Here is a 27,786-nt window from a genome sequence, read left to right on the forward strand (position 1 = left end):
GCAGTTGACGTCCCCCTCCTCGGGCGGCGGCGCGGCGCCCCCTGGCGGAGACGCGGCCCGGCCTCGCGCGGCTCGCGACGGAGGGCGGGCGGCTGCAGCTGGCGCGGCCCACCCCGCGGGAAGGCCGGGGTGGCGGCGGGGGCCGCCCTAGGATCAGCTGGGTTGAGGGTAGGGGTGGCTAGGCGGGGCCGAAGCCCTAGCTGACGGGTCCGGATCCAGATCTGGGCCGGGGTCCCCAGCCGCCGCACCTTCTCCGCACCCCGCCCGGGGGCCCGCAGAGCCCCAGGCCCGGCCCGCCCGCGGGAAGAGCGCCCGGACAGGGGCGGTGTGTACGGGCCCGGGGGTTCCGGGCTGCAGGGCCCCTCGGCCCGCTCGCTGTGGCCGGGCCTGGGGCCCAAGGCCGCTCAGGCGGCTCCTCTAAGAGGCGAGAGATCCGCACGCGGGTCACCCACCAGGACCACTCTGCCTGGGGAGCCAAGTCGGGGCGGCCGGCTGGGGAGGTGGGAGAAGGGGAGGCGCCGCCTGCCCCACCGGGCACACCCTTCTTCCGGCCTCCCCTGCTCCCTGCTCTGCCCATCTGGCTCTCAGCCTCCTTCTCCAGCTCCTGACCGCGCCAGCCCCCGTGCTCCGCTTTCTTGCTAACCCCTGGCTCTCGACCCTGACTGTACGTCCAGGCACCTGGGCCCTACCCCCTCCCTGCCGTCCTCTTCTGGATTCAGGCTCCCCAGCACCGCAGGCCTCGCTGACCCCAGGATGCGGGCCACTGGACTTTGTGTAACACACTCCCCCTCCCACCTCCACTTCCCAGACCCGCCCCCCTCCCCCCCCCCCCAGCGTCCTGCTGCTTCCTCTGAGCTGAGCAGGACCCCTGCTTATACCAAGCTGACCCAACCCCTGAGGGTCACGGCTCCTTCCACCCAACACCACCTTGTAGGGCGACTGCCAGTTTTCAGGGGTGCTGGGGGGAGCAGCTATGCGTGGTCCCCAGGTGAGAGGTTGGGTCTCAGGAGAGACCAGGGCGTTGCCCTGTTTACCAGCTAGACAACGTGAGGGGCCTCCTCTCTGCTGCCACCACATGAAAGCTCCACTCCTGCACCGTTTCCCCTTTTTTTCTTGAAATTCTCTTTTTTTGCAGTGCTTTGCAGTTAATTGATTGGAAATGTTGGAGGGAGGGGATGGGGGGCTCTGATTGGGATAAATAGCCTCCCATCCTAGACTATGGAGCAATTTCTAATTGGCCCCAGGCTGCTGACTTAAGGAAGCTCATTCTGGCTGGCATGGCCCTACATTCATTAACATCTCATCTTTCAGGGAAATGCAGAAATCTTGTCCTGCAAACCTCCACCTCCCAGCTTCAGGACAGAGAGAGGGGCTGTCCAAACCTTGGGATGACCTGGTGACCCCTCTCCCAGCATGCTGGCAGAAGCTGTGGCCTGGAAGCCAGGACACCTGCAGCCCACCTCTCATCCCCCTCCCCGGGAAAGGTGGACTGGCAGCACAAGCTTCCCCTCCACCCAGGTCTGGTCCTGGCCCCAAAGCAGCCGGCACAGAGTTCCCCCGCCCTTACCGTGAGAAGAGAGCCTCCAGTGGGCCCTGGGCGCGGCCAGCACAAGGGCCTGGCCGTCCAGACCAGGCCGCAGCACCCTGAGGCCTAGGAAATCAAGGAGCCAGCAGGTTGCAGTGGGGCTGGAGGACGCGTGGCTGGAGGGAGGGGGACTGACGGAGGGCTTTGGAGGGGGTGAGGGGCTTTCCAAGCTGACTTGGCGCTTTCCCCGCGTGAATTAAAGTCTATCGAGTTTCCTTTCCTGGATCTGTCACCAGGCCAGGGAGCGGGAGGGGTCTGGCCCGACACAGGAGAGGCACTGAAGTGGGCCTGGGGGGGTCTCATGTCTTGGGGGCCCCTGATGCTCCGAGGTCGCTGACAGCACCTGCCCAGCCAGGCTCCTCTCAGCTGCTGGTCCAGGGAAGGCCCTCTGACAAGGAAGGGCAGCCCCAACAAGCTTCCCGTACCCCCGAAGCAGTGCCCCCATTCTACAGATGAGGAAGCAGAGACCCAGCGACCTTGGGAAACACACACCTAGGTCAGTCGGTGGGGGACAAGCGCGAGTCCATGTGTCTCAGATGGGGGGAGGGAGGTGCCTTCCATGCCGGACCCACGTGTGGAATCTGGGACCCTGAGGACCCGTCTCCCCGTGGGGGCAAGATCTGCCTCCCCAGCTCTGGCAGCCTGGCAACCCTCAGCCTGGGCTTTTGCCTGTGCTCGGGCACCGGCCCTGCCCTCCCCTGCGGAGTCAGGAGGTGTGGACAGCCCAGCGACGTGGCCAGCAGGAGTTACATCACCACAGCTTTAATCCCCCGGAGCGCGGCCCGCGGGGTGGCCGGGGGGCTTCTGCCCACGGCTGGTGGAGCCTCCCCAGCCCCCAGTCCACGGCAGACAAACAGGAGGGGCCCAGCCTTCCTGGCCCGGGGTCCTGGGAGGAGAAGGGCTGGAAGAAAGCAGGGGCCACGAAGGCTTTCCTGCCCTTCCCCCACCCCTGATAAAAATAGTCCGCGTGTCCCAGGCCCTCCCTACCCGCCCCTCAGTCACGGCCAAGTTCCAGCTCAGCTCCTGTTCCTCCTCCCTGGGGCTCCGTTCCCAGAAGGTCTCAGGGTGCGGCTGGGCCTGGGGCCTGGCGAGCAGATGCCCCTGCCCACCCCTGGGGCCAGGCGGAGGCTCAGTCTCCTGAGGGACGGCAGAGACGCAGCTGGCTCCTCAGGCTCCAGGGTAGGAGGGCTGGGGTGGCATGTACGGGGGAGGAGCTGTAAGCCAAGGAGACGAGGTAAGGATCGGGGCGGCAGAGGAGGGCGCGACCCAGGCTGCAGGACCCCCAGGGCAGAGCAGGCTGAAGGAGGGGCCCACTCACCTGCAGGGTTGTAGACGGGGGGTCCCGCTGGGTAGAGTGGATACTGGGGTGCAGGACCGCTGGGTGGGTACATGAAGCCAGGCTGTGGGGGTGCAGGGCCGGCTTTGGGGTCCTGGGGGTATGGGTACACTGGCTGCACAGGGACGCCTGTCATGGGGATCTCCTGGCCTGGTTGGGGGACAAGGACCAGCACTCAGGGCACTGCCTCCATGGGACGCCACCCCCACCCCTCTGGCCCCGGGGGTCCTGCTGCCTCTGCCCTCAGACCCTGTTTGGCAGAGTCCAGCAGGGCGCCCGGAGGTGGCCCCTGCTGGTTGGTCTGGGCTCAGCAGTGTGCCCGCTCAGGGTTTCAGAGACCTCCTGGGCCAAACAGCACTGGCCTGGGAGGCGTCCTGGGCCATATCCTGGGTCAGGATATGGCCACCCTGGCCTAGCAAAGCTGCCCCTGAGGAGTCCTCCCACACTGACCCCGACACGGGGTCACCGTTCCCACACCCACCAGGTCTGGGCCTGTGTGCAGGCACACGTCTTTTGCACATGCAGTGCACTCGATGTCGCTCGCGCTCCAGGCCCGGCCCGTGCGTTTCCTGAGAGCACACGCACGGCACACAGTGCAGGCACATCCATATACCCAGGGTTCACACGTGTCCCTGCACTCTGGCTTCTGGGGTGACGGGCGGGCAGGTGTGTCCAGAGGGGCCTGCAGCTGCCAACCACACCTCCTGACCTCTGATGCCCTCCGAGGGCACCCCCGCCCCTCCCCGCGTGGACAGACGGATGGACGCACCTTCAAATGGGCTCTGCAGCTGCTGGCGCCGGCGGTAGAGGTAGCAGCAGGAGCAGAGGAAGCAGCAGATGGTGGTGGCGACCACGGCCACGAAGAGGATCACGGCCGAGGCGATGCCCGCTATGGTCTTGGGACTTGGACAAAGAACAGGTCTCCTCACCTTCCAGCCTGACGCGGGGAGTCCTCACCATGCCGACCGCCACGCTGGCTTGGACCCCCCGCCAGAGAGACGCCGGGCTCTGCCCGCCCTGCTGGGGAGAGCTTCCGGACCGCGCTTGCCCGAAGGCAGGGCGGCCTCCTGAGCAGCAGCCTCCCCGGAGGGGCTGCGGTGTGCACCCAAGTCCACGACTGAACAGCCTGGACTCCAACACAGGAGGCCTGACGGGCAGAGCTCACGTCTCAAACGGTGCTGTGTCTCGGTCACCGCCTCCCCATGCGTGCTCTGTCAGCGCTCCCTCCTCCCAAAACAAGTTTGAGAGCCCCTTGTGTGCGCCCCCTTCATGCCACCCGGGACCCCAAGATCACACAGCTGGTGAGCGCCGGACTGGGGAGAGGCCAGAGCGCCGCTGGGCCTGGGGCTGCCCCTGCCCCCGCCCTGCGCAGGCCCGGGGCGGGGGAGGGCCGGGCCCAGCCCGCGATGACCACATGACGGTCGCCGGCCGGCCGGCCCCTCCTGGAGCTCCAGCCCCGCTTCGGGGCAGGGTGTGGGCTGAGAGCGCGGAGCGGGGGAGGGGAGGGCCGGCGCCCACCTGAAGGCCAGGCAGTGCTTCTGCTGCCGCTCGGTGATGAGCAGGCTCAGGTCCCGGCAACAGTACCGCTGGTAGCAGGTCCCGCAGCAGAAGGTGAAGAACTCGCAGTTGAAGCCCGGATGCCAGGAGCCATTCCGGTCCAGGTACCACAGGCAGTCCTCGCCAGCCAGAGCTGCGGGCGGCGGCGGAGGTGCCCAGTGGCCACCGGACCGGGTCTCGGGCCGCCCCAGCCCCACTCCACTGCCCGGAGCTCCACCCTGGTCCCTGCGCCTGGACACCTCGGTCTCGACCCCCAGGGTCGGGGCCCCCTGTCCAGCCCCCGCCCCCTCCCGCCTCCCCTCCCACGGACCCCGAAACGAGGCCTCCCGCCGCGCCCCGCGCCCCCGGCCCTTACCCAGGGGCGCCCCCAGCACCAGGAGCGCGACCGCGGCCAGCGGCGCGGCCCCGCGGAGCCCGGCTGGCGGCATGGCGCGGCGCGGCGAGCGGCGCGGGCGCAGGGCGCACAGGACGACGCCGCCGCCGCCCAGCTCCGCGGGCCAGCGCGCCCGCCGGCTCCTCTCCGCCTGCTCGGGGCGGGGCTCGCCGGCCTGCGCCGACCCTGCCCCCGCGCCCCGCCCGCCGGGCTCCGCCCCGGCCACGCCCCTCGCGGGGTCCGGGTCCGAGCCGCCCCCGCGGCCCGCCCCGCGCAGGCGGGCCGCTGGGCCCTACTGCGGAGGGTTTGCTGGCCCTCGGCCCGTTCGCTGCCTCGCCCGTCGGCGTCCCCGCCCCCAGAAGCCCTGCTCCTGGTGCCACTTCCTAGCGCTCAGGCGGCAGGGGCCACCCCTGACGCAGGACCTCCTCTGCCCAGCGTCCAGCAGGACGTCCTGCGGCGGTGGCGGGGAGGAGACTGGGGGGCCGGGAGTCACCCCGCCCCCACCCCAGAACACAGGCGCCCATTGAGAGGCCGCTCAGAGCAGCTTTGTCCCCGCAGGCCCGCAGACTTGGACCCTGCCAGCTGCGCTGGCTCCCTGAGTGCCCCTTCCCCCTCCGAGTGGCCAGCGCTGGCTTGCGCCAGCCTAGGGCCTCCCAGTACGGATGGCAGGCCGCGGGGGCCACCTGGGCCCACCCAGTTGGATGCCCTTGGCAGTGGAAACCCCTTTCTTCACAGAGCGACCCCACAGAGAGACCGGTGGGGCAGAGCATAGGGTGGCCCCCCAGGGGTCATAGTCTCCTTGCAAGTTTGTCAGTGGCTGTGCCTCTGCTCTGGGGGCACCTGACCAGGAGTGTGCAGGGGCCTAAGCTGGGGAGAAAACCCAAAGCCCCCTTAGCCCCACTGTGTGCGGCCCTCAGGGTGCTCGGACAGACTCCTCCTCTGGGGCTCCCCAGAACCCCATGAGCTAAATCAAGCTCACTGGTGTTATTAGTTCATTTTATAGACATAAGCTGGGACTCAGGGGAGTTCAAGGATTTGTTCAGGCTATAGAGCCCATAAGTGGGAGAGGCACTCTCAATCCAAGTGTCTTCACCTGCTGAGTGGGTGAAGGTGTCTGCAAATGGTATATCCTGTAAGGGTTAATGTCTAAAATATACAAGGAACTCAGACGACTCAACATCAAAACAAACAAAACACCCACAGAAGACTTGACTAGACATTTTCCCAAAGATGGACAACAGGCACATGAAGAGATGCTCAGCATCATGGACCATCAGGGAAATGCAATTCAAAACCGCAATGAGGTGTCACCTCACACCTGTCGGAATGACTGTCTTCAAAGAGACAACAAACAACAGCTTGGTGAGGATGCAGAGAAAAGGTTCACACCCTGCAGCATTGTTAGTGGGGGTGTGAATTGGTGTGGGCACTGGAAAACAGTACGGAGGTGACAAAAAAGAATTACCATACATTTCGGCAATCCCACTCCTGGATATTTACCTGAATTCAAATTCACTAATTTTGAAAGACATATTTCAAAAGACATATGCACCCTTCCGCTCACTGCAGCATTATTCACAATAGTCAAGATATGGAAGCAACCTAAGTGTCCATCAACAGATGAATGGATAAAGAAGTGTAGGAATATACAGTGGAATGCTACAAAGCCATAAAAACGACTTCTGTAGTGGTCCAGTTGTTTAGACTCTGTACTCCCAATGCAGGAGGCCCAGGTCCCATCCCTAGTCAGAGAATTAGGTCCCAGGTTCTGCAACTAACCAAATAAATACTTTTTAAAAAGAACAAAATGTTGCCATTTCCAACAGCAGGCTGGACCTGGAGGGTATTATCCAAAGTTAAACCAGTCAGAGAAAAACCAGTAGTGTAGGATATCACACATGTGGAATCTAAAAAAACAAAACCAAAAAAACCCAAAAGAGCAAACATGAAACAGAAATAGAGTTGTAGACAGAGAACCAACAGTTGGTTGGCAGAGGTGAGAGACCCGGATGGAGGCTGTGGAAGGGTGCGAACTGCCAGTCACACTGGTGTGCAGCATGCTCAGTATAATGGACGCGGTGGCAAGTCAGAGAGAAGTCGGCAACAGAGCAAGGTCTGGGGCTCCATGGTGCTCAGTGGTAGGGAACCCACCTGCCAGTGCCGGAGACACGGGTGCAAGCCCTGGCCCGGGAAGACCCCACACGCAGCAGAGCAACGAAGCCCGTGCACGGACCGCTGAGCCCCGGAGCCCACGCTCTGCAGCAAGAGGAGCCACTGCAGTGAGGGCCTGAGCCCAACAACTAGCGCGTCGCCCCGCTCTCCCCAACCAGAGAAAAGTCTGCACAGCAACGACGACCCAGCACAGCCAAAAATAAATCTTAAACAGAGTGAAGTCTCGAGTGCCCATCACGAGGCTCCGTCAGTCCCGGGCTCCCACCCCCAGCAGCAGATGGCGAGTGTATCCAACATCAAGGCATGGAGGCCCAGCAGAACCTGAACAGGCTGCAAGGGCGGTGGGGGCAGGCGCGGCCCTGTCCTGGCCCCACGGGTGCTGGCACCCCCCAGGAGAGCAGAGGCCAGGAGAGGGTCTGCTCCCGCCCAGGACGTGGCTGCTTGTCTGATGCGGGCTGGGGGAGCGGACGTCTGTCCTGACGAAGGACAAAGCCATAAACGCCGCAGAGACGGACAGAGAGCCCCCGGCTTCCCACACCCAGCAGCGCATCCGCGCCTCGGGCACACACTCCGTGAGGGCAGGGACCATGCGGCCCTGTGCTCCCTGCCGTCCCCAGCCCTCACTGCTGGGGCCCGACTGGCAGATGGGGGGCTATCTCTTCCTTCCCGGGTAGACATGCCCACCTGAGCCCAGAGCCTGTCTGACGGGGGTCCTTTCCAGCATCCCTTCTCTCTGTGCCTTTGGTTCCTCTTTCCTTAGGAAACGAAAACTCAAGTCTCTCCTATTAAAATGAAACAAAACAAAACAAAGCAAAAACACAACCACGTTTCCCAAAACCCCTCCCTTTCTAGCTGTGTGTCTGTTTTTCACCCTTTTTTCTCCACCTAGTTCTCAAAACTTACACGCCTGGTTCCAGCTCACCAGAACAGCAGTGATTTCCTAATTGCAAAATTCTAGGAAAACTTTTCAGCGCAGATGATGGGAGGTGATCGGACAGGTCAGAGGGGAGAACGGGGTGGGGTTGCTTCTCAGCCCTGGGGTCGGGGGGGGGCGGGGGGGGGGGGGGAGGCGCTGGAGCCTGGAGCCTGAGCCTCCATGCTGAGCTGGGCCCTGGGCTGGGGGAGAGGGAGGAGGAGGCTTGGGCAGGAAGGCTGGGGACCGGCGGGGGGGGGGGGGGGGGGGTTGTACAGGCCTGCAGGCCTGGAGGGGCTTCCCCGCACCTTCTGCGGGCAGACACACAGCAGCATCCTCACCTCCCACAGTGGGTCTCCTGGCCCTGGGGGTGGGCAGGCCCGTGCCTGGACCAGAGGGGACAGGGTGTGGAGGGTGATGACACCAGTGATTCCGCAGGTGAGCGTGTCCCGGCATACCCACGAGGGCGCCGGTGCTGGAAGAACTTAATTTGCCCCGTTCCCAGGCTGGGGTTCAGAGTTGGATTTCTGTGACTTCAAAGCCCAAGCCGGTCCACTCGTCCTTCTGCCTGTCCCAGATCAGGTCTGAACTGCTCTGAGCCGGGTCTGGCGTGTGGGGCACGTCTGTGGGCAGACCTCAGGGTGGGAAACCCAGCCAGCAGGGGCGGGAGGAGCGGGACCATGACCCAGTTTGGGCCTGGCCCGGGGCTTCAGCCTCAGCATCTGCTGAGTCATCCCGCAGCCGGACGGAGTGGCCGGCTGGGCCTCCTCCCCACCTGCCTGACCCGCTTCTCCAGGTCAGGGCAGACAGAATGGCATCCCCGGGGGCCCCGGGCCCTGGGGCGTCCACCTCTCCTCTTCAGGAGAGCCCCTTGGACACCCCCTCCCCCATGGGCCTCTGTCTACCCAGCTCCTGCAGAGAACTACACACTTTCCTCTGATAGTCTCATTGCACCGAAGGAACAGGCACTCACTAGCCCAAAATAAACACACGTTTCTCCTTCATCAGGAGGCTCTCCTGGTGTCCAGCGTGACTCGTGCTTGCTGTGGACAGATGGCTATCCCTGGGTCTGTCCTCGGGGGCGGGGGGCGTGGGGGCAGCCCGGCAGGAAGGGAACTGAGTGCCAGGCGTCTCTGCGGGGCCCGGGGGGTCTGGGCTGAACCCCGGCAGCCTCAGGCCGCGGTGGGGCAGCCGCTGGCCAGCCCTAGGTGGCTGCCTGCTGGGGGGCCGGGGGGGTGCCAGGTCACCTTCAGGTGGCACCGTCCTGGGTCAGCAGCTGGGCCGACGAGCACTGTTTTGGGGCCGAGGGGAGGAGGCCAGGAGGCTCTGTTCGCAGCAATTCTGTCTGTGCCCACTCCCTCTCCTGGGAGGTTTGCGGACACGGGCGTCCGCCCGCAATGACCTTTCCCACCGAGCTCTATTTTCAGCCGAGACCCGCGTGAGCCCTCTGCAAGGTGGGTACGGTGGTCGTCCTTGCGAGTCTGGCCGTGTAGGGCCGGACTTGGGTGCTGTGGCTAGCGGTGCACTGGGGGCCAGGCTCATCACCGCCCCACCCCACCAGGCACGGGGCGGCCATGTCGGAGTCCGTGCCACCAGTGCACAGCTCCCCAGGACGGACTGGTCACGTCCGCTCACCCTACATGGCTGCGGGGGTGGAGGTCCTGGCCGGGATGCAGCGGGGAGCCTACTCGGAGCCTCTGGCCAGGGCAGAGGAGCCCGGCCCTGCGGGCTGGAGAGGGCCCCTTGGGCCTCAGCTTCCGAACTTGTAAGAGCAGGGGGTTCAGTTGGACCCCCCACAACTGCAGGTCAGCCAGCTGGGGGGCTCTGGTCCTCTCCCTGTGTGTCCAGTGGGAGATTTGTGGGAGGGCCCTGGCAGGGCCTCGGTGGACTGGCCTCCTGCCCAGCGGGTGAGCCCAAGGTCAGGAAGGGAAGCCAGGCTGAGGAGGGACGCAGCCACAAATCCGGGGGCAAGAAACGCCACACCTCTTTCCCTTCCGTCACCTCAGGTCAGACAGCCTCTCCTCCCAGCTGGCGAGCAGCTCAGGCCGTGGTCCCTAGTTTGCTCCCCTGCCTGCCAGGGTCACACAGTCTCAGGACCTCACACAGTGCAAACTCGGAGCGGGGGGCTGGGGCTCTGTTGAGGGCCCGGGGGCCTGCACATCCGGCAGCCCCCGTTTGTGCGACCCAGGCACGGGGACCCTCCAGGGAGCGCTGGTGCCCAGCTGGCGTTGGGCCCCCAGACTTCTGTCCCCTTCCTTCTGGGAACCCTCTTCCTCCTCTTTCCCTCCCTCGCTTCCCCTAAGACCCTGGACCTAACCTCAGTTCACTCAGGGTTTTAATCTGGCATCCAGAAGCAGGCTATCGTCAAAGAGTTCTGCTTTCCCCCTGCAAAAGCAACTAAGGCAAGGAAATGCAAAGAACTTGGCCAAGTTCCTGGAACACGTGGAGGGGCAAAAACCTAGTGAAAGCAGATTAATACAATTTACAGCGGCACGCAGATCCCCTGGAAGAGCTCCGCTCATCAGGTGGGACTCTGGAGCCGTCCCCACAAAGGCTCCCCAAGGCCACAATTCAGCAGCAGCAGGTGTGAGGTGAGTGAGTCACCGTAACCCCCCCAGAGCTCCGAGCAGCTGGAGGGCGGGGAGAGGACAGCCTTCCGGCCTGAGCCTGCGGGCCCGGAGTCCAGCCGTCTTCACCTGCAGCCACAGCACCGAGGCAGGGTGAGTTCTCAGGGGAGGCGGGAGGACGGGAGGGCGGTGCTTCCAGCCCTGACTCCATCTCTGCGCCTCCACCTGCAAAGGGCGTGGACACAGGTCCCTGCTCTGCACGGCCAGGGCTGACCCTGGAACAACATGGGTCTCCACTGCACAGCTCAACGACGACGCAGGCTTTCTCCACCAGAAACTACAGGGCCACCCCTCCCCTCGTCTTGCGTTGGCTGAATCTCAGATGCAGAGAACCCAGGGCCATCTGTAAGTTCTATATGGGCTTCTGACTGTCCCTAACTCCCCTCACCACGGTCAAGGGTCCTCAGCAGAGGATCTAGGTGAAGTCACAGGTGACAGAGTAGCCCTGATGTCGCGTGCTTCTGACAGGTGGGCGGCTGTCAGCCACCTCCCCCACCCACCCCACGAGAGAACCGCCTTTGCCCTCCTCTCGGGCAGCAGGCACTCAGCCCAGAACTGATTTATCTGGTCAGGTCCCCACGCCCCCTGGCTGCTTCTTGTTCCCAGCTAAACTGGCTCCTGGTGGAAGGGGCGTGAGAGGGGCTTGGTACTTGCTGGAAAACCATGGAGCCAGGAGCCAGGAAATGGCTGTGTGTTCCCATCTCCTTAGTGACCACGGGCCTGGTGGACGCCTTCTAAGTACAGGCCCCTTTAAGCTTCCAGAGCAGAGTCCTGTCTGCCGGGCTCCCTCAGCCCTTCGAGCCTCTTTCTTCGACCTGACCTGAGTCCACTGCTTGGCCTCCCCACTGAGGACACGAAGCCTCTGCCACGCAGTCCTGGCTGGGCAGCAGGCCAGGACAGAACACCGTGGGCCTGCTGCAGGCACAGGAAGGCCGAGGTGGCCCAATAGGGCCCCGGACGCCGTGCCCTGACCCCAGCCTCAGTCTACACGGGCGCTTTGTAGACGCGTGGACAGTTCCTGCCACAACGCTGGTTACGGGCACAGGATCGTGAGAGCGTGGCTCTCTACGCTCTGGAATCCTGGGTGCTTTCACAGGGACTCTTTGTCAACCGGCACCTTTGAGAACAGCTTAAACAGAGGTTTTGCCCTCGTTTGCTCTGGTAGAGATGCTTGGATTCTAAGTTAACAGCCTTCCCAGGGACTCCCTGTTACCTGAGAACCTGCTCGGTGTCCCCCTCCTTGTCCAGCACTTACTTCTGACAATGACCTCAAGCCGTCTTCTGGAAGATAAGGTGTGAAAAGGCCCCTCATCGGCCACTTACAGGATGGGGGCCGAGGGCAGAGCGCCCTGGGGCACACTACAGACCACCCAATGGCTACTCTGTGGTCAGAGCTGGTGGCCAGTTGTCGCTTGCTTTCCTATGTTCTTGATTCACCTCACCCAGATTTTATCTGGTCTATCAATAAAACCAGACACTGAGGCCCGTTTGGCATCGTGTGTTCTCCTCAACTTCATCCTTCACGTCTAGTCCCTTGTGGGCCAGCGCTCTTGGGCAGAATGGGAGCTGGACTCTTAGGTCCTTTCCGGCTCCCACTGTGGTCTGCACCTCCCCTCCTCCCCACCGAGCTCTGTGAGGCCCAGTGGCTTGGCCACAGACCTTGGTGTCCGGGCCACTCTCCTCCAGGGACAGGGGGCCTGGAGGACCTCAGCCAAGGGTGCCTATTTCTCAACTTCTCACCTTGAACCTCCAGTCCTTCTAGCCAGGGAGCCACACCCATCCTACACCGAAGCTAGTTCTCTCTGGCCAAAGAGATGGACACGAAGGGGGAGTCAGAGGGTAAGTTCTTGTCAGGACCACTGGCCTCTGGGAGGTCTTTTCCACTCCCTACTGAGTGGATATTGCCCCTAAATACTCTTCCTTCCAACAGAAGGAAAACACATCTGTGCCCCTGCCGTAAAGGTGAATGGGAAACAGGAAGGGCCTGCAGGTCAAGGGCTCCGGGGAGCGCAGCGGGAGAGGCTGGGGCCAGGCTGGTAGCCCTGCTGAGAACCTGCCCCTCCGGCTTCCCACTCGGGGCAAGGTGGGCGCTGACCAGCAGACACCTGCTGGCACTGAGACCCGAGGTCCCCCAGCAGCCCCAGGGCCCCTCCCTGAGAGCAAGTCAGCTGCACCTGCAGGCCCCTGCTGTGAGACCACCGCCTTAAGCAACACTCCACGGCTATTCAACATGGGCACTGGTGTGGGCACGACCAGAAAGGGGCACAGGCCAGCGGCTCCGTCTCTAGGAGGCCCTTCCTGGGGGCTCAGCCGCAGTCCGCGGAGCGGTGCCCGGCCTCCCCTCACCTCGCGGCTCCTCTGGGAGGCAGGAGGCAGTGCCGACACCCGAGAGCATGCAGACCGCACTCATTTGTAAAGATCACTTTACTCTCCTAGAAAAATACACATTGCAAATGTGAGGGCCACAACGTCCCCACCTTGGAGGGTTCCTGAGGGAGAGGGACAGCCTCGGCGTCAGGCTGTGTGTGGGGCGTGTGTGCAAGAGGCATGTTAAATATGGTGGGGCAGGTGGACTTTAAAAAAAATTTGTTTTTCCATTTTTTTTTTTTTCTAAAAAAGGAAAACCGAATTGCCATCTGTCTGGCTAACCTCGTGTGCGTGCAGGTACGAGGAACAGCGTTGGGGAGGGGCTGTCATGCAATGATGCAAAACCAAGACGGCCTCCTTGGACGGGGACTCTCAGGGTTGCAGGAGGAGTGGGGTCTCTGGGGGGCTCCCCTCAGCCCCGAGACCAGTGCATCCACGGGGGAGGGCAGAAAGCCCACTTCCCTGTGAGGGGAGTCGGAGCGGAACACGTCAGACGGCCTATGAAACACCAGGTCTGTCCTAGAAGACGAACGGTCGTGACTTCCTGTGCTCCAGCGAGGGAGCCACAACCACGAACGTGATCGCCGGGCAGTGTGCTCTGGCCTGGCTGGCAGAGGCCTGCAGCGCAGAAGGGCACCGGCAGGAGGAGCCGGCCCTCCAGCGCACATTCTGCGAGGCACAGGCCGCCAGGCCTCGACCATCAGCGTCGCCCTGAGGCCGCTACTGCAGGTTGAGAAGACAGTCCTGAGGCCAGGAAGGGCTGCACGCGGCCCAGGCCCTCAGATACCGATGGTCTGCAACACCCTCCTCTCACTGTCATTGAGGTGGCCCGAAAACATCACGTAGCAGGGCTGCTGGGCGAACTGGCAGAGGAAGTCTGTGAGGTACGCCTAGAGAGCGGGGAGGGAACACCTGAGGGCTGCAGCCAGGGTGGGTCAGGTTAAATCTAGAGTGCCACAGGCACTTCCCAGGACCACGCCTCGCGTGCTACCCCAGGACTCTGACAACACAGCTGCGGGAAGCTGGATTCCAGCCCTGGGTGAACCTGAGGAGCAGAGTGCCCCTCAACCTCAGCCTTGCTCAGTGAGCCAGACAGAATGAACCAGGAGGCACGAGAAGAACCAGGTGGGAGCAGGGAGCACCGGGGGGAGGAGGGGGAGCAGAGGGCGCCAGGGGGAGGAGGGGGAGCAGGGAGCACTGCGGGGAGGAGGGGGAGCAGGGGGAGGAGGGGGAGCAGAGGGCGCCAGGGGGAGGAGGGGGAACAGGGAGCACTGCAGGGAGGAGGAGCAGGGGGTGCCGGGGGAGGAGGGGGAGCAGGGGGCGCCAGGGGGAGGAGGGGGAGCAGGGGGTGCCGGGGGGAGGAGGGGGAGCAGGGAGCACTGCGGGGAGGAGGGGGAGCAGGGGGTGCCGGGGGAGGAGGGGGAGCAAGGGGCACTGTAGGGAGGAGGGGGATTGGGGGCACCAGGGGGAGGAGGGGGAGCAGGGGGTGCCGGGGGGAGGAGGGGGAGCAGGGGGTGCCGGGGCAGGAAGGGGAGCAAGGAGCACTGTGGGGAGGAGGAGGAGCAGAGGGCACCGGGGGGAGGAGGCAGAGCAGGGGGCGCCGGGGGGAGGAGGGGGAGCAGGGAGCACTGCGGGGAGGAGGAGGAGCAGAGGACGCCGGGGAGAGGAGGGGGAGCAGGGGGCGCCGGGGGGAGGAGGGGGAGCAGGGAGCACTGCGGGGAGGAGGAGGAGCAGAGGACGCCGGGGAGAGGAGGGGGAGCAGGGGGCGCCGGGGGAGGAGGGGGAGCAGGGAGCACTGCGGGGAGGAGGAGGGGCAGAGGGCACGGGGGGGGAGGAGGGGGAGCAGGGGGCGCCGGGGGGAGGAGGGGGAGTCAGGGGGAAGAAGGGGAGCAGGGGGCACTGCAGGGAGGAGGGGGAGCAGGGGGTGCCGGGGAGAAAAGGGGGAGTGGGGGCGCCGGGGCACTGGGGGGATTAGGGGCATTAAGACCCGGTTGCTCACAGGGCGCCGCACCTGCAGGTCAATCTGATAGAGCGGGTCTGTCAGGGCGTCGGGGTCATCCTCCTCGTCGTCCTCGTAATAGTCCTCTTCTGCAGACACAGCCAGGACCGGTTGGGAGCAGCCCCAGGCAGGGAAGCGTCACCCACGAGGCTCAGCTCAAGGGGCACAAAAGCCCAGGTGCCGCCCTTTGAGGACACCCCCCGCCTCCTGGCCCCCGCGTGCACGGCTGTCATCCGCACTCACCGTATTTACTTGTGGCAAGAATGTCGGACAGGAGCTGGCCAGCCAGGCCGTCCTCTTCCTCATCGTCCTCCTCCTCCTGGTCCTCCCACATGTCGTTGGCATCATCTGCTCGGAGAGGAGAAGCAGCTGGCGCACAGGCGCACACCTCCCCTCCCACCAGACCAGACAGAACGGAAGGCCCCGAGGGTCTCTGCGCCCTAGCCCCAGGGAGAACCAGGGGTGAGCAGATCCTCCCGGAAGTCTGACTGAAAGTTGACTGTGCTGGTGGGCGGGAACAGGCTGAGAGGCTCCTGAGAGAAGCCAGGTGGGAAGGGCGGCGCCGCAGCAGGCAGCCCCTGGAAGCCAGCCCCATGCGGGCCTGCAAGGTGAGCCCCAGAGCAGTGGGCAGGCAGAGTGTGGGCGCGGGGCACCTTGGCTCCACTCGGCAGGGGCGGCCTGGCGGGCGGCATTGGCCTCCATAACACTGGACAGCTCGTTGATAATAAGCTTTAGGATCTTGACCAGCAGAGGGATGTTGGTCCAGCGCTCGGGGTCTACGGAGGAAAGAGGAGGCTGTCCTGGGCTGCTCCCTACACCCCGTTCTCCACCCCCAGGCCACACCCAGCCCTGAGTGTGTGTGTGCGCCGAGTGCTCAGTTGTGTCCGTCTCTGTGACCCCGTGGACAGCAGCCTGCAGGCCCCTCTGTCCATGGGATTCTCCAGGCAAGAATACTGGACTGGGTTGCCATGCCCTCCTCCAGGGGATCGTCCTGACCCAGGGATTGAACCTGGGTCTCCTGCATTGCAGGCGGATTCTTAACCATCTGAGCCACCAGGAAGCCCCCAGTCCTGAGGCTCATGTTAAATAACTTCATTGTACTGAACATCACAGGAGTTTAGAGGTCAGGAGAGACAACAGCCGTCAGGAGTGAAAGGGGACGAGCTGTGCCCATGAGAAAAGCCGGGACACCGTGGGCTTGAGCAGGTCAGAGCGCCACAGGCCCCGGACACGCAGCCATGGGGATGGCATGGGGAGTGTGAACCTGCGGTCGGACGGCAGCTGCAACCACAGACGTGGATGCAGGGGTCCCAGGCCCAGAGCGGGGTGGCCGCCGTGCGTCCCATCACTCGCAGCCACAAGAGGACCACACACGCTGCTCCACTGCTGACCCGCGTCCCCTGCTGCGCCTGAGGGACCCATCACTGACAGCCCCTCCTGAATGCCCCCCCAGGTGTCCTAGCCCAGCGGGGGTGGGGGCGGTGCCACGCACTCTTGGCCGACTTGGAGCGGGTGCGGACGCCCTCGTCGGGGCTGTGGAGCTCCTCGCCCTTCACGCGGATGTCCTGCAGCCGCCGGTCGTCGGCCGTGATGCCGTGCTGCAGCAGCTTACACAGCGCCACGGAGCTGTGGGGCAGAGGGGTCTGTGAGTCGGCCTCCCCCAGGGGCCGCGCCTGACCGTGACTGAGAGGGAACGAGCCTCCAGGCTGGCTGGGGGACACCAGAGTCGAACTGAGAGGGGCTCCTGGTCCTAAGGACAGGCAGTGAGAACGGCTCTTGAGCAAAGCCAGAGTGGGCAAGCAGCATGTGGACGTCTGCCACGGAAGGTGTGCGGGGCGGTGAGAACAGGGGGTGAAGTCCAGCCTAAGTGGTTAGAAAGCTGGCTTTAAAAACAGAGGAAGCAAAAAAAAAAAAAAAAAAAACAGAGGAAGCCAGCAGCAGCATTCAGCCGGGGCCGGGGAGGGGCTCTTGCCAGCAGAGATCCCGTTTTCTGGGAATTTACAGATGGCAGCTACTCACAGCCACAGTTCAGCAAGAAGGATGCGGGGCCAGGGGAGCGCGGGGCCCACCTGACTTTGCCTTCGTACTGCCCGTAGAACAGGTGCTGCCGGCTGGTCCACTCGGCCATCACGAACTCCAGGGCGGGCTTGCCGGTGGGCCCAGGCAGGCTGCACAGGAACTCCAGCAGCGGCTCCAGCTGCGTGTGCACCAGGTGCGCGAACACCATGATGAGGGACTAGGGGACAGGGGACAGCGGCTCAGGGACCCGCACACAGGCCCAGGCCCCCCCGCGGGCGCCCCCGCACCTGCATGACGCTGAGCGTCTCCGCCTGCTGCATCTTGCTGAGGACGGCGCGCAGGATCTGGTCCAGGCTCTCGCCCAGCTCCCGGCCCGCCCGGGCGATGAGCGTGGACACCAGGCGGCCCACGAAGGCGGCGGTGAACTCAGAGGTGCGGGGGTCCAGCAGCTGGCTCACCACCCGCATGACGTACCACAGCCCGCTGTGGCCCTGCTCATCGCGCCACTGCGCCACCTGCTCCAGCGCCACCGACACGTAGGCCCGCAGGCACTCGCCTCCGTTCTGCGGACACGGGCAGCCGGTCAGCGCGGGCTCCAGACCCAGACGCGTACAGCCGCCTCCCAGCTCTCCCCTCAGAGCAGGAGCTTCAGCTGCCAGCCTCCACCTCTGGTACCGGGGAACGCGGCTGAGCCGCAGCGGAGAGGGCCCAGGTCTGGGGACAGAGCAGACCGCTGCCTTGAGCCTCCCCAGATCGCCCCCTGCCGACTCTACTGACGGAAGAGGGCTTCTCGGGGCCCGAGCCTCCACGGCTGGGATCTCTTCTGCCACGTGGACCCCACTCCTTTGAGCAGTCGGAACCCTCCCCGGTCCTCTGGACAAGTGCAGGTGGGAGGGCTTTCTACCGCTAAGGCAGGACACGCCTCAGCCTGCCGCTCAGACGCACCAGGGCTCGGACCCCGCGCGGAGGTACCTGCATGGTGGCATTGTCATCCGTATGCAGGGTGCACTGGGCCACGGCGGGGAAGGCCTGGCAGACGAGCAGCTGCGAGAGTGGGGGCTTCGTGTTCCGCACCACCGTGGTCAGGATGTCGATGGCTGTCTGCAGGGGAGGAATCAGGCTGCCTCAGGGGCGGGAAGGGAGGGCCTAGGCGAGCTCCCAACCCTCAGGCGGCGGCCTGCTGGTAGGGGAGATGGAAGGGCAGTGGACTGCCCAGCCAGGGTGGTGTCACAGCAGCCCTGCCCCGTCACTGGGGGTGCCTTGGGAATGAGAGGCCCCACCGTCCCGCGCCCAGGGCCACCCCTGCCCTGGGAACACATCACGGCTGGTCAGGGGTGGCGCGGGCCTATAAGGACGAGGACGCACCGCACACAGCCCCGCGGGGATCTTGTCTGCAGGCGCCTGCATGATGCTGACCAGGGTGGGGATCAGCCGCGTCTGCATGGGGCCCTGGCAGGCCTCGATCTGGGACAGCTCCTTGAAGACGTCCTGAGACAGCGAGGCCACCACAGGGTCTGAGGAGAGAGGACGTGAGTGCTCCGGCCATGCCGCCTGCTGCTGGCCCGCACCCAAGCTGCCAGCTTCTGCCCGACCTCTCACCCGGACCCGGGGTCCAGGGCAGCTGCCGGGGCCCGGGAGGCAGTGCATGTGACCTGACGGAGTCGGGGGCAAGTCAGCAACAGCTACTCCGAAAACAAAACCTGCCTCTTTCCCTGGGACAAATCCCTAATGCCTGTATACTTATGAAACGTGGATTCATTAATGAGCCCAAATGCTGAGAAAAGAAGCCCCCGCTGACAGCCTGTTAAGAAGATACCACCGTCTCAGAACTGCCTCAACACTGACTTTTCCGGGTCCCACATGTTGAGGAGGACTCCATGCCATCTCCTGGGGGCGCTCCCAAAGCCACTTGAGGGCAAAAGAGAAAACCTTCAAACAGCAGAGCCTTGTGAAGAAACAGAACTTTATCTAAATGTGCTTCACCTACGTAAGAAAAACAGAAACACTCCCCCTCTATGGAGCGTTCAATGTGCAGGGCACCAAGACACACAGTTGCACAAGACGAGCACTGGAAACCACTCAGAGGCTCATGACCACAGCAGTAAGCAGGCAGTAACACAGCCACTCGGGGGAGTGTTACGTGACGGGTAGAGAGAATGCAGTCTGTACGCATGCAGGGTAGAATCCTCCTTAGGGCACGTTTTAAGTGCTAAAACCAACCAAGTAAAATGTCTAGCATGTGCTTAGCCCCGTAAGTCGTGTCTGACTCTCTGTAACCCCATGGACCACCGCCTAAAATGTCTAGTACGACCTCACATTAGTACCAACCCCCTTCCAAGCTTCAATATGCATTCTTCAGATATAAACGTCCTCAATGCTTTTTTCTGATTAATAAAACCAAAATTTGGGATTCTGTTCTATGAGTTTTGGAAAACAATCTATTTACTTACTACAAGGTGAGCACCTCCCCATGGCTTTAATTATTTCTTTGGATTATTAATGGCTGCACAGCATTCCATTTTATGGATGTAATTACTATTTCCAAAGACTTGCTACTACAGAAAACACGCGATGAACACCTTATCATGGACCTCTGCCTGTCTCTTCTTCGGCTCCCCTCTAATCCTAGTTCTAGGCCTCTTCTTTCAGGAAGCTTTTGACTTAGTGGCTCAATCTCCCACTTCACTGCTGGTTCTCTAGTCCAGCTCCTAAAAAGAGCGAGTCACAGGCACAGGCTCTCTGCTGTCTGGATCTACACACGACCAGACTCGCGCTAACTCACGGTCCGCCTCTGCACTAACGCACATGCGCGGCCCCGCCCCGCGTACCGTTGCTGTACTTCAGGAAGATGGCGATGGTGAAGGGGCAGATCTTGCTCTCCATGCTCGCTGTGAACTCGGGGTCCACCGTGCAGACGATGCACAGCGTCTCCATCACCAGGTTGAGGACCTCGGAGCTGAACTGGGCCGCGAGGTGGATCAGGCCGTCCAGGACGCTGGGCAGGAAGGGCCGCAGCACGGCTGTGCTCTCCGAGACTTTGAGCTGGTCGCAGTAGCTGGGGAGCGAGACAAGCGCGGCGGCTCAGCAGCAGGCCCGCTCCGGCCATCCCGGCGGCGTGCCCCGCGGCAGGCTTCACGAAGCTACTCCTAGAGCTCGCCAGACTTTGACATCTTTCTGTAGCTTTTATTTTTTAGAATTTTCAGCACCACCATTTCTATGTTTTCTAATGTATTTCTGCTTTGGTCTTCACGATTTCCTTTAACATTTCTTTCATCCCCCTATTCTGTTATGAAATCCCAGTCACAGCTATATACAAATCATTAAGATATTAAGTCAAATGCATTACGCTTCCTCGGACTATTGTTTTAGGCACATTCCTCAGATAGATAGATATAAAGATATATATATATATATATGTATTTTTTTGTTATTTTCCAGTTAAGTGTTTTTAAATCTCTTCCAATACAACAGTTATTCATCGATAATAGGAGACTACTTTTTACTTCCATGTTACAAAAATTTTGTACTTTTTGCATCCTAAAATTAGATCAATTTATAGAAACATTTTACTCATATTTACAAACTTGGTGTACTATTTGTGGGGTTTAGATGTTTGTTTTAAAACAGAAACAGACTCACAGATTAGAAAATGAACCTGCGGTTACAGGGGGAGAAGGGTGGAGGGGAGGGACAGTGGGAGTTTGGGATGGACATGCACACAGGGCTGTACTGAAGACAGGTAACCAACAAGGCCCCGCCAGGCAGCACAGGGAGCCCGGCTCAGTGCTCTGTACTCAGTACTGTGTGACCATCCAAACGGTGAGAGAGTTTAAGAGCAGACACGTGCATGACTGAATCTTCGTCTTGACCCCTGACACTAACAGCACTGTTAGTCAACTAGACTCCAACATAAAGTTTTAAAAAAATTTACCTCAATAAATCATTTGTTACACATACTTCTACCTTGTTAACCTCTTAATCAATAAACATTTACTAGATGCTGCTCACCATGTCCAATGGGGTACATTATTAAAAATACATCATCCATGTCTTTATTTTTCTTATCTACAGGATGGTAACAAGTCAATAAAAACACTGTTTTTGTACGTTAAAAGAACCTAGTGTGGAGACAAGGCCCTCCCCAGGTTCTCAATGAATGGTTTCTCTTAGTGTAAGTTTTAGGTGTCTTATAACATCTGTGTGTCAGCGGCTGGGTTCACAGGTCACGGTGACAGCACACCTGTGGGCTTGGACCTCAGGTCTGACCACTCCTTGCTTCTGGGTCACAGCGCCTTGATGTTCAAGGCCACCATGCCCTGCACCACCCCTCCTGAAGAGTGGGCTGGGCAGACACTTGCACTGGGACTGGCTGGGCCCACTCCAAGTGTCCACAGAGCCTGGAAGGTCACAGAGGCCGCCCTGTGCGCTCAGACCACACGGGACCTTCTATGCCACACTGAAGAGGTTAAACCTTACTCTGGAAGTCAGTGTGTCTAAGTTTTTTTTCCTTCACAAACCACTTCTGACATCTAGTTTCTTCATTCCCCTACAGTCTTTAGGGAAACCGACACCCCAGGAAAATGCTGTGTGTCCAGGGGCCTCATGGACTGCTCGGCATGCTCTGCCTTTCTCCTGGGTACCTGCATCCCAGAGCTTCGAGACGATAACCAGGGCCACGAGAGTTTCTGTTGTAGCAGCAAAAATACAAGTATTCGATTCCAGAAAGACCAGTTTGAGCTGAGATAATAAAGATGGCAGCAGGCAGAGGCTGCAGGCAGCAAAATCCTTCGAGGGGCCCTGCAGGAACTCAGGCAGGAGAAGCTCTGAGCACACACGGGGGCAGCTGAAGTGGGAGGAGAGAGAACCAAGCTCCAGAGGCAGGGGCTGGTGTCTCTGGGAGGACAGAGCTCTGCTTTAGGTGCAGGATCCACAGGTGTGGGGTCTGCACCTTTAGGGCAACAGGGGCAGCAGGCAGGGGGGGCCTACAGGTGGTCGAGAGGAAGCTCAGTATGGACACCGTCAGTCTTCAGGTGCTCAGGCCTGTCCCGGTACAGACAGGAGCACACACGTGAACCTGGAGCTGAGGAGAAAGGTCGGCATACATGTGGCGGAGAAGCGCGGCCCACGTGAAGGATCTGTCACCAGCACCCCGTCCAGGAGCGCTCTGAGGCAGCGTGCAGTGGCACACACACCGTGACCTGAACGGACGCTAGAGCTGGGTAAGGAGAGAGGACAGCTGGGCGGTACGATGGCCGGGGGGCACTGGTGACCCGAGACGGGCAGGCTCAGCGACGCGCTGAAGACAAGCCGGGCTGAGCCTGGCTGCAGAACTGAAGAGGGCAAGGCCACACGCGAGCCCTGGCTGAGGACAGGCACAGCGAGACCCTTCCCTCACGGGCCCTCACCCCCGGGTCAGCGCTTCCACACACGACACACAGCTCTGAAAACGTGGCCAGGCCACTTCTCTGCTCTGCATGGTCACGGCTTCCACTACTTCTCCAGGGACAGCAGCTACACCTTTCAAGAAAGCCCTGCCCGTGGAATCAGAGAACTGAAAGTTATTTTTAAAAAGTTCTCGTCACACATTCTTTCTAACTATAATATATAGTAGTATAAAATGTAAATTTTTCTCAGCTTTACTGCAGATTACTTCATCTATGAAATGGTCAGCATGAGCGCTGCGGTGCCTGGATGCGCGTCCACACTGTACAGGTTTTCCCTCATCCACTTTATCACCACGTCCGTCCCCTCAGGTCCCCCTTCTTCTAGGGGAACGTGTGGTCTCCACTCTCCGTTACACACAGTGTGGCCGCCGACAGGCACGCTCCATGCTGGAGCCTCAGGCCTGACTCATCCTGGGATGACAGTGAGCTCCCTTCCACCTCTCCCTCCCCTCACCCCCACCCCCGGCCTTCTGCTCTCCTTCACAGCAAGCCTGGCCTTTCCAGAAGCCTCCACAGGGAAGTGTGCGGCTCATCTCACTCAGCACAGTGCCCTCAAGGTCCGTCTGGCTGCTGCAGACAGCAGGCTTCCCTGGCACAGCTGAGTTCCGTCCACGGGACACACATCACCTTCACCCACTCCTCGGCTGATGCCCTCAAGCAGCTTCTACAGCCCGGCTGCGTGAACAGCACAGCAGGGAGTGCAGGAGTGCAGGCATCGCTTCAAGATCGTGTTTTCATTTCCTCTGGATGGATCAAATAGTAGCTCTATTTCTTAATTTTTTTAAGACACCCCCCCCCCAAACTCTTCTCCACAGTGGCTGCACCAATTTACACTCCCACCAACAGTACAAAAGTGTTCCTTTCTCTCCACACCCTCATTAATCTTGTTATCTTTAAAAAAATAAATAAATAACTAGCTTGTTTTTTTTGGCTGTGCTGGGCCGTCACTGCAGTGCGTGGGCTCAGCAGTTCTGGCACACGAGCTGAGTTGTCCCGCAGCATGCGGAATCTTCCAGGACCAGGAATCAAACCCGTGTGCCTGTGCTGGCAAGTGGATTCTTATCCACTGAACCACCACGGAAGTCCTCTTCTTGTCTTTTTGATACTAGCCATGCTGAGAAGTCTGACGTGAGAGCTCACTGTGGTTTTGACTTGCATTTTCCGGGTAACTAGAGGTGCTGAGCACCCTTTCATGTACCTGTCGGCCACCTGTACATCTTCTCTAGGAAAAAATGTCTTTCCCAATCCTCTGCCATTTATTTATTTATTTATTTTTTTATGCTCCCCCGTCCCTGGGATTCTCCAGGCAAGAATACTGGAGTAGGTTGCCATTTCCTTCTCCAATGCATGAAAGTGAAAAATGAAAGTGAAGTCGCTCAGTCGTGTCCGACTCTTAGCGACCCCATGGACTGCAGCCTATTGGGCTCCTCTGTCCTTGGGATTTTCCAGGCAAGAGTACTGGAGTGGGGTTGCCATTTATTTTTTACGAACTGTTTATTTGCTGTTGCGCTGTATGAGTCTGTGATGTATTTTGCGTTTTAACCCCTTACCAGGTAAATGGTTTGCAAATATTGTCCTTCCTTCAGTAGGCTGCTTCTTCCTTTGGCTCATGGCTTCCTCTGCTGTGCCTTTTTAGCCTGATGTAGTCCCACTCATTTATTTTTGCTTTTGTTGCCTCTGCTCTTGGTGTCAAATATAAGAAGTCATTGTCAAGACCAGTGTCAGAGAGTTTAATTTTTATGGTTTTTCTAAGAGTCTCATGATTTTAGGTCTTAGGTTCAAGTCTTTATTTTGAGCTGACTTCAGTATATGGTGTAAGACTGTTGTTGTTCAGTCATTAAGTCGTGTCCAACTCTTTGTGACCCCATGGACTGCAGCACGCCAGGCTTCCCTGTCCTTCACCATCCCCTGGAGTTGGTTCAAACTCATGCCCATTGAGTCAGTGATGCCATCCAACTATCTCATCCTCTCTTGCTCCCTTCTCCTCCTGCCCTCAGTCTTCCCCAGCATCAGGGTCTTTCCCACTGAGCTCTTCTTCAGCTCTACCCATCAGGTGGCCAAAATATTAGAGCTTTAGCTTCAGCATCAGTCCTTCCAATGAATATTGGAATATTTAGGACTGATTTCCTTTAAGATTGACTGGTTTGATCTCCTTGAAGTCCAAGGGACTCTCAAGAGTCTTCTCCAACACCACAGTTCAAATGCATCAATTCTTTGGCGCTCAGCCTTCTTTATGGTCCAACTCTCACATCCATACATGACCACTGGAAGTAGCTTTGGCTAGATGGACCTTTGTTGGCAAAGTGATGTCTCTGCTTTTGAATATGCTAAGTTTGTCATAGCTTCTCTTTCAAGCAGCAAGCATCTTTTAATTTTATGGCTGCAGTCACCATCCACAGTGTTTCTGAAGCCCAAGAAAATCACTGTTTCCATTTTTCCCCCATCTACTTGCCATGAAGTAGTGGGACTGGATGCCATGACTTTAAGTAAGCTTTTTGAATGCTGAGTTTTAAGCCAGCTTTTTCACTCTCCTCTTTCACCTTCATCAAGAGGCTCTTTAGTTCCTCTTCACTTTCTGCCATTACGGTGGTATCATCTGCATATCTGAGGTTACTGATATTTCTCTCAGCAGTCTTGATTCCAGTTTGTGATTCATCCAGCCCGGCATTTCACATGATGTACTCTGCATATAAGTTAAATAAGCAGGGTGTAAGATAAGGGTCCAGTTTTTCGAATACCATTTACTGAAGAGACTGTCCTCCCCCCATGTGTTCTCAGCTCCTCTGTCATAAAGTAACTGACCACAGAAGTGCAGGTTTGCAGCTGGGCTCTCTATTCTGCTCCATGGATCTTTGTGTCTGTTTTTAATGCCAATACCATCCTATTTCGATTACTATCACTTTGTAATATAGTTTAAAATCAAGAACTGTGATACCATACAAATTCTGGAATTGTCTGTTCTATTTATGTAAAAAATGCCATTGGAATTTTGAGCGGGACTACACTGAATCTGTAGATTGCTTTTGGTAGTTTGGACATTTAATTAGTGTTCATTATTTCAATCTATGAACATGAAATATGTATTAGTTTGTGTCTTCAATTTCTTTCCTCGATATCTTATAGCTTTCTGTGTATAGCTCTTTCATCTTGGTGACTTATGTTTATTCTTAGATATTTTATTGTTTTTGATGCAACTATTTTTTTAATTTCTCTTTCTCATAGCTCATTATTATTTTCTTTTCTAACTGCTCTGCTCAGGAGCTCCAGTACTATGTTGAGAAGGAGTGGTGAGAGTGGGTACCCTTACCTTGTTCTTGATCTCCAAGAGGAAAAGCTTTCAGCCGTTCATTGCTGAATGTATTAGCTGGGGTGGGTGTCATATATGGCCTTTATTGTGTTGAGATATGTTCCTTCTACGCTCTGTTGAAAGCTTTTGTCATGAAAGGGTACTGAATTTTGTCAAACGCTTTTTCTGCATCTATTGAGATATTCATGTTTTTATTTTTCATTCTATTAATTGATATTACATTTATTAATTAGTTTATGTATGTTGAGCCCTTTGTATCCCAGGAATAAGTCCCACTTGATCATGGAGTGTGACCCTTTTATTGTGCTGTTGAATTGAGTTTGCTAGCAGTGTGTTGAGAATTTGCATCGATACTTAGGGGCATACTGGCCTGTTGCTTTTCCTGTAGTGTCCTTGTTATCAGGGTAACACTGGCCTAGAAAAATGAGTTTGGAAATGTTCCGTCCTCTTCAGTATTTGGAAGGAGCTTGGGAAGGGCTGGTATTTACTTTTCTTTGAACGTCTGGTAGAACTTGCCAGTGGAACCATCTGGTCCTGGGCTTTTCTCGTGGCAGGCTTCTCGTTACTGACTCACTCTCCTCATTAGCTACTGGTCTGTTCAGATTTTCAAATTCTTCATGGTTCAGTCTTGCTAGGCTGTATGTTTCTAAGAATTTATGCATTTCTTCTAGGTTACCCAATTTGTTGGCATATACTTGTTCACAGTGGTCTCTTATGAACCTCTGTCTTTCTGTGGCATCAGCTGTAAAGTCTCCTATTTCATTTCTGATTTGTCTGAGTGTTCTCTCTCTCCTTTTTAGTCCAGCTATAACTTTATCTTTTAAAAACACCAGACTCTTCCTCTGTCTCTCTGGCTTCTCATCTTCCTCCTGCTGCCTCGGGGCTTAGTTTGTTTTCTTTCGAGCTCCTGAGGAAGAAAGTGAGGTTGTTTGAGATTGTTTTTTCTTTTTCTGCTTTAATGTTAAGTGTTTTCATTTATAAACTTCCTTTGTTAGAACTTCTTTTTCTGTATCCTCTAAGTTTTGGTATGTTGTATTTCCATTTTCATGTGTTTCAAGACACGTTTAGATTCCTCTTTTAATTTTTCCTTTGACCCACGGGTTGTTCAGAAAAGTAGTATTTGATTTCCATGTATCTGTGATTTTCCTAGTTCTCCTGCTGTAACTAACTTCACTCCGTGATTTCCACCTTAGATTGACCAACGCGGGCGTCATGGCTTGTCCTGAAGCACACCCCCGCACGCCAGGGAAGGGGGCGCCTCAGCTGCTGCTGCATCAGCTGCTCAGGAGGTCTGCTGGGTCCATCTGGCTGAAAGCGTAGTTTAGGTCCAATGTTCCATTACTGATTTTCTGTTTGGACAAACACCCACTGTAAAGGGGAGGGGGTATAAATCTGCTGTTATTGTACTGCTGTCTGTCTCTCCTCTCAGATATTAATATCTGCTGGGTATACTTAGGTGCTCTGATGGCAGATGCACATATATTTGTGACTGTTCTATCTTCCTGATGAATTAACCCCCTTATTGTATAATGGGCAGTCTCATGTAACAGCTTCTGAATTAAAGTCTACTTGCTGATATAAGTACAGATATTCTCACTCTCTTCTGGTTTCTACTTAACACAGAGTACCTTTTTTCCATTCCTTTACTCTGAGCCTGTGTGTCTTAAGACCTGTAGTCTCAACTGGTTCTTTCTTCCAATCCATTCAGCTAATTTGACCTTTAATTAGAGAATTTAGTCCATTTATATTAAGATAACTTCTGATAAGTAAAGCCAGTTTACTAACTGCCATTTTATTAACTTTTTGCTGGCTCTCCTGTGGCCCCCTGTTCCCCACTGCCCCTCTGGCTGTATTCCTCTGTGAATGGTGATCTTCCACAGAGAAATGCTTTCCTTCTTCTCTCTTTATTGTTTGTGCGTCTATCACAGACTTTTGCTTTGTGGTCACCATAAAGCATCGTACAGATATAAAGAATCTCTACCCCTTTACTCCCATCCATTAATGTCTCTGATGTCATGATTTAACCTCTCTTATACTGTGTATTGGTTATAATGAGGACTTCCCTGGTGGTGCAGACAGTAAAGCGT

At 58.3% G+C, this 27,786-nt stretch overlaps 2 protein-coding genes across 6 annotated transcripts in view; both read right to left on the reverse strand.

Moving 5' to 3' along the window:
• Window positions 1-2,331: 2,331 nt before the first annotated feature.
• On the reverse strand, window positions 2,332-7,952 carry SHISA4 (shisa family member 4). 5 transcript variants are annotated; one of them, XM_043923157.1, is made up of 6 exons: window positions 7,708-7,952; window positions 4,440-4,611; window positions 3,691-3,824; window positions 3,403-3,490; window positions 2,904-3,015; window positions 2,332-2,799 (listed from the first exon to the last, which is right to left on the reverse strand). In XM_043923157.1, exons 1-6 carry the CDS (start codon window positions 7,745-7,747, stop codon window positions 2,602-2,604), a joined length of 744 nt encoding a protein of 247 aa, XP_043779092.1. In that variant the 5' UTR covers window positions 7,748-7,952; the 3' UTR covers window positions 2,332-2,601. The 5 variants fall into 5 exon arrangements, with proteins under 5 accessions (XP_043779092.1, XP_043779091.1, XP_043779094.1 ...); XM_043923156.1 differs by lacking the exon at window positions 7,708-7,952 and adding an exon at window positions 4,834-5,001; XM_043923159.1 differs by lacking the exon at window positions 7,708-7,952 and adding an exon at window positions 4,834-5,000 and having other exon boundaries at window positions 2,904-3,071.
• Window positions 7,953-12,969: 5,017 nt separating this feature from the next.
• IPO9 (importin 9) overlaps window positions 12,970-27,786 on the reverse strand; it is a 37,570-nt gene continuing 22,753 nt past the window's right edge. The window contains exons 15-24 of the mRNA XM_043923153.1: window positions 19,777-20,003; window positions 18,314-18,462; window positions 17,921-18,049; window positions 17,236-17,511; window positions 16,999-17,165; window positions 16,422-16,555; window positions 15,583-15,705; window positions 15,173-15,277; window positions 14,942-15,018; window positions 12,970-13,820 (exon numbers count right to left, since the gene is read on the reverse strand). Coding sequence (XP_043779088.1) covers window positions 13,710-13,820; window positions 14,942-15,018; window positions 15,173-15,277; window positions 15,583-15,705; window positions 16,422-16,555; window positions 16,999-17,165; window positions 17,236-17,511; window positions 17,921-18,049; window positions 18,314-18,462; window positions 19,777-20,003 — 1,498 coding nt within the window. The 3' untranslated portion in view covers window positions 12,970-13,709. The remainder of the gene's footprint in view (window positions 13,821-14,941; window positions 15,019-15,172; window positions 15,278-15,582; window positions 15,706-16,421; window positions 16,556-16,998; window positions 17,166-17,235; window positions 17,512-17,920; window positions 18,050-18,313; window positions 18,463-19,776; window positions 20,004-27,786) is intronic.

This window comes from Cervus elaphus, chromosome 14, assembly GCF_910594005.1.
Source record: "Cervus elaphus chromosome 14, mCerEla1.1, whole genome shotgun sequence".
Lineage (NCBI taxonomy): Eukaryota > Metazoa > Chordata > Mammalia > Artiodactyla > Cervidae > Cervus > Cervus elaphus.